The sequence below is a fragment of the Glycine soja genome, chromosome 4 (assembly GCF_004193775.1).
Source record: "Glycine soja cultivar W05 chromosome 4, ASM419377v2, whole genome shotgun sequence".
Taxonomy (NCBI): domain Eukaryota; kingdom Viridiplantae; phylum Streptophyta; class Magnoliopsida; order Fabales; family Fabaceae; genus Glycine; species Glycine soja.
The window spans coordinates 7,324,837-7,335,400 of NC_041005.1; the positions used below are offsets into that span (position 1 = coordinate 7,324,837).

Sequence of the window (10,564 nt, forward strand, 5' to 3'; positions counted from 1 at the left end):
GACAGTTATAAGGTGATAAAAATCAATTAACTTTTCACATTAAACGTAAAGCAACAAATTATTGTTTCTTGTTTTTCATAGTATCACCATAACTTTGTGGGTTAAATAGATTTTCATAGGTTATTCAAACACACTACTAGTCAAGTCGAGGTTTGAAAGTAAAATTAATTTTATCTAACAATAACTAAACATTGGCATTTTCTTAATAAAATCAAATTTGAAAGGAAACAAAGTCAATTCAAAATGTTTTACACCACAAAATCAAACAAACACTAAGTCAAACTTTAGTTGGTTGATTACAGTCATGAGGGTATATATTCTCTGCAAGAGAGATGGAAAATAGAATAAGTTGCCAAGAGGACTCAACAAAGGAAATACAAGTTCACTGGGGCTTTCTTTGGCTTTAGCTGCTTTTGGAAATGTGTGTTACTCTCCATTAAACATTAGAACTTGGGTGTGTTTCTATGCATTGCTCTTGAATATAAAATATCTACAACTTGCACGAATTCCTGGGTTCATTTTCCTTGTCGAATGTCGATTGGTGAGCACTTATTCTAGTCTGTAACAAGTTGCAACTAAACAAATCAAGCAAATTAGCATCTTCTAAGAACTACGAACATTATTCTAAGACACTAATAATGAAGTGGGGTTGGTTGGTATTATCAAACCGATTTGTCAAAATATCTACCAGTTGTGGGGTTGGTATGGTAAGATCAAACCAAATTGTTTATAGAGTCTGACTAGTTGTTATTCAAAAGATAGGTAAATTTAAAATGCAAACCCTCATTGACTTATTACTATTATCTGTGTGAGACTAAGACCGAAAATAAACTCATATTTAGTACATCCAATTTCAATTTTGTTTTCTTTTGGCTATAGTAAATGTCACAAGTTGTAGTGTTCAAATGTAAATTCAAGGAATATAAATATAAGCTCCAATCTCAAAGGAGTAATAGACAGAGTAGAGTATTACACCAGAAGGTAGGTTGAAGTCACTTTAGAATTATGTTATTTTGATTAATTTTTGTTCTTCAAGACTTTCCAGAAAAAAAAAAAAAAAAAAAAAAACTGAATATGCAAGAGCACTGAGCACAAGTATTTTACCACTTTAAAATGAATAGTGTTGGAGGAGGATTGAATCCGAAAGGGAGACCATTGTAGTTAAACTGAAGGAAGCTTTTGAAAGTTTGACTAAGCACCACTGTAGTTAACTTCTGCTAAGAAAAACGCCCAACACTTAGAAATTAGAATATACTAATGAAATGGGAACTTTCCTAACCACTAGTACTTCTTGACATTTACATTGCAACTAATCTAAATTAGTTTCATGGTTGCCTATTGAGAATTGACCACCTGGGAGAGTCATGGGAACATTCTGTGGGCGAAATTAAAGTCACAAAGTTTGAGTTTGAGCAAATTATGCAATCTCCTATTCGGTGAAAAGTTTTTTTAAGTGGTTACATTTGTTTGAACGTGTGCATCAGTAGTATTGATTTTTTTATTTTTTTTGGTCTCATATTTAATTTATTTACCAAATTTTAAGGAGTTTGTTGTTAGGTTGTTTGACTGTTATGTATCCGTCATTTCATGGCTTAAGCTTAGTTGCTGAAGTTTTGCTAGTTAATTTTTATTTTCTTTGTCTTTCAATTTTAACTCAATCTATTTAAGATGCAATCAATAAATGTGCATTTTGTTGTTTAAGAATATTCAGCTCTCCTCTTCTTTAATATTTCTCCAATAAACTGGTATCAAGAGCTATTTTCTCAAGGGATTTGTGAGTAATCCAATAGCAAATCTTACCTTCCTTGATTCAATCCATAACATGGATTCTGAAACACCCTTTACAGCATTAGCGCCACTAGTGTTTAAGGGTAAAAATTATAAATTATGGGCAGCCAGGATGAAAGCCCACCTCGAAGCGAATGATCTCTAGGAAGCTGTTGAGGAAGACTATGAAGTTCTTCCCTTAACATATAATCTGACCATGGCTCGGCTGAAGAGTCATACTTTAAAGAAATCAAGGAAGTCAAAGGAAAAAGCTACATTATTTGTTGTTGTTTCAGAAGATATTTTTACTAGAATCATGCACCAAAACTTGGCATTTGAAGTTTGGAATTTCCTTAAAACTGAATATGAAGGAGATGACAAAGATAAAGGTATGCAAGTGCTCAATCTAATTTGTGCGTTCGAGATACAGAGTGAATGAAGGAGTCAGAGACAATCAATGAGTACATAGATAAGCTTCTTAGCATTGCTAACCAAATAAGGCTGCTTGGTTCTGAATTTTCTGATTCAAGAATCGTTCAGAAAATACTTGTAACCCTTCTTGAAAGATTTGATGCTATTGTATCTTCCATGGAGAATAGCAAAGATCTATCAAAAATCACCTTGGCATAACTAAACAATGCTTTACAAGCTCAAGAACAAAGAAGATTGATGAGGAGTGAAGATTCTGTGGAAGGAGCATTTCAAGCTAAGTTACAAAGCAATCAAGGAGAGAAAGACAAAAGGAGAAGTTTTAAGAAGAATTTCAACCCAAGTGTTACAGCTGGCAAAAAGAAGAGGGACTTTCCACCTTGCAAACATTGTAACAAGAAGGGGTATCCTCCTTTCAAGTGTTGGAGAAGACCTAATGTAAAGTGCAGGAAGTGCAATAAACTTGGCCACCATGAAAGAATATGCAAAAGCAATGGACGATGCCCAAGTAGTAAGCGAACAAGAGGAAGAGCAGCAATTGTTCGTAGCATCTTGTTTTACAAGCAGCAGTTCAAGCTCTAGTGACTGTTGGCTTGTAGACAGTGGTTGTACTAATCACATGACTAGTAATGAAGAACTCTTTAAAGATTTGGATAAGTCACAAGCATCCAAAGTCAGAATTGGCAATGGCGATTACATTACTGTCAAGGGAAAATGAAGTGTTTTTACAGAGAGTAGCGCATGTACAAAACAAATTTATGATGTTTTGTATGTACTTGAATTGATCAGAATTTATTGAGTGTTAGGCAGCTACTTGATAAGGGATTCAAAGTCTTCTTTGAGAACAAGCAGTGCACGATCAAGAATCCATATGACAATGAGGTCATAATAATTAAAATAAGAAGCAAGAGTTTCTCACTTGACCCAATGGAGGAGGAGCAAGCAACTTATACTACTGCTATGACCAACACAGAGACTTGGCATAAGAGGCTAGGTCATTTTCATCACACAACAATTTTTAATATGCAAAAGGAGTTAGTTCGTGGCTTGCCCCATATTGAGTTCAATCTACCAAGCTACAAGGCATGTCATTTTGGTAAACAAGCAAAGCTTCCTTTCCAAAAAGGAGCTTAGAGAGCTAACATGAACTTGCAACTCATTCATATAGACATTGTCGGACCTCATAAAACTCCTTCACTCAATGGGAGTAAATATTACATTGTTTTAATTGATGATTATACAAGGATGTGTTGGATTTATTTTCTCAGGTTCAAGTCAGAGGTTGCAGGTGTGTTCTTCAAATTCAAGAACTGGATTGAGAACCAAAGTGACTTTAGAATTCAAGTTTTAAGGTCAGATAACGAGAATACACCTCAAATGAATTTGATAAATTCCGTGAGGAGGCTGGAATTAAGCATCAACTTACAGCCCCATACACTCCACAACAAAATGGGGTCAGTGAACGGAAAAATAGAACCATTGTGACACCCTCTACCCCATACATACACACACACACACACACACATATATATAATAAAAGGATAAGAATGCGGAATTAATTGAAAATTTTAAAACACATTTAAATAAAAACATTTCAAAAGAGTAAAAGGTTCACATTCGCATAGTGAAATCATAATAGAACTTGTTCAAATACTAATAAAATCATCTCGACTCAAAACAAGATCACTCATTCTGAATGAAAAGAAGACACACTAAAGCGAAAAACATAAAATAACTATATTATTCTTGGAATTATAAATTTGAAATAAAATCCTATGCCCCGATGTCACATTTATCAAAGCATTTTCCTGGAATAGACTAAACCTCTCCATTCCAGCATGGAACTCATCATATGTTGGTTCACCTGAAACAAAATGGCATTCAGCCCAAACACAAACACACACCGGGAATGAGTTATCACATTCGTATATAATAAAACACTAGAGCATGTGAAACATATAATACTTAGAGCTGAATTTATATAAACATCACTTCACAAAATCACACTCACTCAAGTTCACACACTCCAGAAAATAACATCAAATCGTAATTGTTAACTCAATGAAATTCAAACACAAGTGTTATGCAACAAATACACTAGACTCAAGCCTACATGCAATGTGGTACCATTTTTCAATAAAAAAACCTCGTCAGGCGCCTAGGAGTACATGACGGGACATGCCTCACAATGGGTAAGTCAGGGGACTCTCATTAAGTGAAATCATAGGGAGACCAATCAGGGTCACTCTGTTTTGTAAGAATGCTCCAACCATATGGGATCAGCACATGCTTAAAGGAGCACTCAAATCGGGTGTATTTACCCCCAATGCCTAGACTCCGAGAAGTCTGTCTGACCCTCTACCTCCTGATTCAGGTCCAACCAGAAAATATTTTAACACACAGACTCTACCTATGAACTATGCAATGTACACAACTACTCAATTGTTTTCAAAATCTCAATTATTTTCCAAAATTATCTTAACTCGTCGCGTCTCAAGTGATTAAGTTCGTCGGGTTCCCACCGTGGAACTCATCACAACTCATCGCGCATTAACTCGTCGCCCTTAAAGGGTCTTTCAGTTGTATAATTACATAATTCATAGTTCACAACTCAATACATACAACATCTCAACACCCGTGTAATTCACAATTCATACATACCAAATGGTTATCACTTACACACAATCTCAATCACAATTTCATAATCCCAATAAAACAATTTATCACATCTCATGAATCATACACATATCACTCAGTAGTAATATTTACATGGCACAAAACACGTATAAATTAAACCGAACTATATTGTTTTCAATTAAAAAGAATTTCTACAACAATTAATTTAAAATGTAGCAAAAATAATCACTATTAAGCAATAATTTCTATAACTTTATTTTATTTAATATTATTTTTATATGTTTTTAGAATATATATATATATATATATATATATATATATATATATATATATATGAAAGAATAGGTACAATGGTACTTAAGATTCAAATTTCAAGCCACAAGAAAAGATTGCAGGATATAGGATCACTTTCACAAAAGCATGATATCTATTTTATACATATATATATGCTAAAGAACCGTACGTGGTCAACATCATAAGCGAGATACATATTATATTTCAACAAACTAGTATAGTATGTACGTGTAATACATAAATTTCAATTGCAAGCCAAGGGAATACAATTGTTTGGGCCAAACCTTTAATTCGAGTGATAGTAATTTAGTGACAATTCAAAAACAGTGGTAAATGCACAAATGTAAAACAAAAAAAATCTTAAATGTTAATATACACAAAAATCAAGTGATAACAATTTGACAATTCACCCGCTTCAATAAAAATATTATGTCAATATACATTAAACAAACAAAATCACAGAAGTTTATGATCATAGATATCACACTCAATTTAGCAAATGAAATATTCAATTGGAAAGGGTTCATGAATTAAAAATTTATAAAAATAACCCAAAATTGATCCTCTAGAGATCTCTATATATGTTCATTCTAATCCACAAGTGTGAGTAACTGTTCGTAGCTCTAGTACGGCTGTGAAATCTTATCGGCAAGCGTACTGAGTCAATCAAGTAATATAAAATGGTAAGAAACCGAGTATCGAACTCAGGGAATTTGTTTCATTTAGTGAAGTTATCATTCAATTGGTAGACATTGTATAATAAAAGCATGGATTGAAATTAAACAAAAGATATATTAGCAAATCTAGAGATAACTACAGAATTAACTATCTAAAAACGAAAGATAAACCAATGATAAAAACGTTGAGTCCCTCTACTAAGTTACTTGATGCAATTAAGGGTTTTTCTCTATCTAATGTTGTTTTTGTGTTCCATACTGAGGACAATTGTCCCAAGCATCGATGTCTCATGTGAATGGGCTAATTCTAATTCAACTTCGTTCTCGGATCTCTCGTCGAACTTAGCCTAACCGAACAACATTAAGGTCATAGCATAATAAAAACTAGAGTCCTTGCACTCCGTGTCCAGATAATACAGTTTTCTAGCCCTGCTCTATCCAGTTCTAAGGATTCAAAACATTTTTCAATGCTAAAAATCTTAACTTTACACACAAATGGGTGATTAGACCAAAAGCATGCTAGAATTAAATTCAGATAGAAGTAGTGAACACATCAAAGCAACATTAAATAGATAGTAAAGAATATTTACATCAAGACTTGGTAGAATTTCCCAACAAAAGCTTTAGCCTTTCATGGTAAGGTACCACCTTTCAGCTACAATAGGGGTTTTTTGAAGCAAAATACAGATTACACAGTGGTGGGGATGTTTCCTCCACCTCTAGGAACCTACAAATTACTCTAAAACCTAGAATCCTCTTGAAAGCTGGGGTTTTGGGTGCTCCTTTGCCCTATTGTGTTTCTCATGTAATAGTTCTATGTGTTTTCTACCAAAGCTCTCCCAACAAACCTCCTTTTTCGCCAACTTCAGCTTTTAAGGGCTTTCTGACCTCGAAGGCTCGCTTAGCGCCATTCTCGCACTAAGCACGAGTAAGTGACTTTTGGCTTAGCAAGCCAGGCGCGCTAAGCGCAGGAAGAGACAAATGACTTGCGTGGCAGATTCTCTTCCAGATTCCCTTGACTCGCTAAGCGAGCTAATGCCTCGCTTAGCGGATGATACTCGCTAAGCGCATTAGCCTCACTTAGCGAGACACCAGCTGCAGCAACCTTCTATTTCTTCATCTTTTTCACCTGAAACTGAAGTTGAAAACTCATTAATGCTCATTGAAGGGTGTATCTACTGCATAAAAACTAAACTAAGCTAAAAATATGTACAAACCTACAAAAAGAACCATAATTTGGGGGAAAAGATATAAATTTTATAAAACTTTTTTATACAAATGTTAGTCATAAAAGACGACTAACAATAACTCATCATTTACCTCGAGGTAGTCGCTCAAGCGTTCTTCGTTAGTAATGATGGCGTTTCTGGTGTTCTCTAGAGTTTCTCCTCTGGTTGCTCTGTTAAGGCTCTTGTGCGTCAGAAGAAGAGAAAAAAGAACAGAATGTGTTTTTGTAAAAGTTGCTCTAGGTTAAAAGTTAATTTAAATAATGAGTGAATTGATGACCTAATCTTATTTTCTTTATTTATTTAAAGGAAGTTAAGAAATGATTGTTACAACCATAATGGAAATGACTAGATGTCTGCTTCATGTGAAGGAACTTCCCAAAGAACATTGGGCAGAGGTAGCAAATACTATTGTATTTTTGTTGAACAGACTTCCCACAAAAACAGTTGATGGGAAAACTCCTTTTGAGGCCTGGTATGGCTTTAAGCCACAATTAAAAAATCTGAAAGTTTTCAGTTGTTTGTGTTTTACTAATGTACCATAGGTTAAGTGAGGCAAGTTGGGCAAAAGAGCGAAGTCTGACATATTTATCGGGTATAGCCTAACATCTAAAGCTTATAGAATTTTTCAACCTGACACAAGAAAAATTCTAATAAGTAGGAATGTAAGCTTCATGGAGAATGAGAAGTGGAGATGGAACGATGCAAAAAATCAGTAAATTGATTATTTGAATCAAGAAGAGTTAGTTGATCATCCTCCTGTTCGCGACACTAGATTACTTGCCGACATATATCAGAGGTGCAGTGTTGTTGTGCTTGAACCAACAGGATATCAGGAAGCAGAAAAAGATCCTAAATGGAGGGTTACTATGCAGAAAGAGCTCGCTATGATAAAATGAAAAAATCAGACCTGAGAATTAGTTGAAAAACCTCAACATCAGAAGGTGATTGGAGTAAAGTGGGTGTTCAGAAAAAAGGAGAATGTAGATGGCTCAATTAACAAATATAAAGCAAGGTTAGTGGTAAAAAGGTATGCTCAAGTTTTTGGAGTAGATTATTTTGATACCTTTTCTCCAGTTGCAAGGCTAGATACAGTTAGAATGTTACTAGCTATTATAGCACAAAAGCAATGGAAGATTTGTCAGCTTGATGTCAAGTCAGCCTTCTTAAATGGCTTCCTAAAGGAATAAATTTATGTTGAGCAACCCGAAGGCTTTGCTCCAAAAGGAGATGAAGACAAGGTGTATTTATTAAAGAAGGCGTTGTACGGCTTGAAGTAGGCTCCAAGAGCCTGGTATAGCAGAATTGACGAATACCTGCTGAAACTAGGCTTTGTTAAAAGCTTTAGTGAGTCTACTTTATATGTTAAAGGTGACGGTGATAGGTTTTTTGTGGTATCCTTATATGTGGATGATCTCTTAGTCGCTGGCAGCAACATTGAGCTTATTCAACAATTCAAAGAAGACATGATGCGAGTCTTTGAGATGACTGGTCTTGGAAAAATGTCTTATTTCCTTGGAATAGAAATCAAGCAGAGACAAAATGAAATATTCATTTGTCAACAAAAGTATGCAGATGAGATTCTAAAGAAGTTCTGCATGGATAACTGTAAGAGTATGAGCACTCCTATGTGTCACAAAGGGAAATTGTGCAAGGATAATGGAACAACTAAAGTGAATGAGTCCGAATATAGAAGCTTGGTTGGCTGCTTGATGTATCTAACAACAACAAGGCCAGATATTATGTATGTTGTAAGTGTTCTTTCAAGATTTATAAATTGTGCTAATGAGTCTCATCTTAGAGCTGCAAAAAGAGTTCTCAGATATGTCAAGGGAACTGTAAGCTTTGGTGTTAAGTTTTGTTTGGCACCAAGCTTTGAGTTGCAAGGTTATTCTGATAGTGGCTGGGTCGGGTCTTTAAATGACATGAAAAGCACTTCCGGTTTTTGTTTCAACTTCATAGGAATATTTACTTGGAGTTCAAAGAAGCAAGAAATTGTGGCTCAATAAACATTCAAAGCAGAGTTCATCGCTGCAACAACATCTGTTAATCATGCTTTATGGCTGAGAAAAATTTAAAATGATATACACTTAGAGCAAAAAATGAATACCAAATTCATGGTTGATAATCAAGCGACTATAGTTATCTCAAACAATCCAGTTTTTCATGGCAAGACCAAAGATTTCAACATCAAATTACTCTTCGTCGGAGATGTTTAGAAAGATGGTGTAGTTAGACTGAAGTATTGCAACACTGAAGAACTGTCACACATATTCACAAAGTCTCTTGCAAAAAACAAGTTTGAAGATTTAAGAGAGACTTGGAATTCGCGCAAGAAAGAGTGTTTGAACGTGTGCATCAGTAGCTTTGATTTATTTTTTTGTCTCATGTTTAATTTATTTATCAAGTTTTAAGGAGCTTTAATTTATTTTTTTGTCTCATGTTTAATTTATTTATCAAGTTTTAAGGAGTTTGTTGTTAGGTTATTTGACTGTTATGCACCGGTTATTTAGTGGCTTAAGCTTAGTTGCTGAAGTTTAGCTAATTTAGTTGTTATTTTCTCTGTTTTTGAGTTTTAACTCAATCTATTTAAGCAATATCCTATGCAATCAATAAATATGCATTTTGTCATTTAAGAATATTCAGCTCTCATTTTCTTTAATATATCTCCAACAACATTAATAACTACTCAAACTCAAGTTTGGGACATCAGCGTCACTTGTTGACATGCTATGGTCCTAATTTTCTTCTTTTTTTCCTCTATATTACATTTCAAATTTAAATTTCTCACTCTTTTTTTCTCTCTCTAAGTTGTATATATTGTTGTATAACTATCATTTCTCTAAAAACAATGTAAGCCCACGGGAATTCACCGCAGCAATTTGTTTTGATCACAGCTCCTGATTTTCACAACGACAAGGAAAACCACATGCAAACCTATGTAGATTTTCTTTTTTATTAAAGAAGGTATTTCTCTGGTCATACATGTAAGACTAAGTGCATGCTTAGTTTCTTTTTGGTACATTCTTCTTTTTTTTTATACGTGTATAGTTGAAACTAAATCTTAAAAGATAACTGTTTATTTTTTTTATAAAATTATCTAAAGAGGCCAATAAAAATAAGTGATTATTTCTTTGAAATAACATGAATTTAACCTCCAAATACACATTTTCTAAAATTCTGTTTTTTCTTTTATTTTTGTCAAAACTCTGTTCATCATCAACACAAACAAACTATAGTTAATAATTATGGAGAAATAAGTGATAAATGCTTTTTTGATCGAGATTAATTTTGGAAAAACAATGCTTATTTCTCAAAAGTTCTTTGATGATGTTTCTAAAAAATAAGCGATTATTTCTTAGAAACAAATTCAACTAAACACACTAATTTTTCAAGTTGAATGTATCTTGTGCTTTCTTTTTTGGGTAAATGTAATTACCCAAATTTTTATAACTCCAGTTTCTTATTTCAATTTTTTTTTTTGCCATAACTCTATTTTATCACCAATACAAAAAAAAAAATAGTTAAGAAATG

At 33.9% G+C, this 10,564-nt stretch overlaps 1 protein-coding gene across 1 annotated transcript; it reads left to right on the forward strand.

Moving 5' to 3' along the window:
• The first annotated feature begins 1,984 nt into the window (after window positions 1-1,984).
• On the forward strand, window positions 1,985-9,039 carry LOC114408344 (uncharacterized mitochondrial protein AtMg00810-like). Its single transcript, XM_028371366.1, has 2 exons — window positions 1,985-2,156; window positions 8,402-9,039. The coding sequence occupies exons 1-2, from the start codon at window positions 1,985-1,987 to the stop codon at window positions 9,037-9,039; spliced, it is 810 nt and encodes a 269-aa protein (XP_028227167.1).
• Window positions 9,040-10,564: the final 1,525 nt, after the last annotated feature.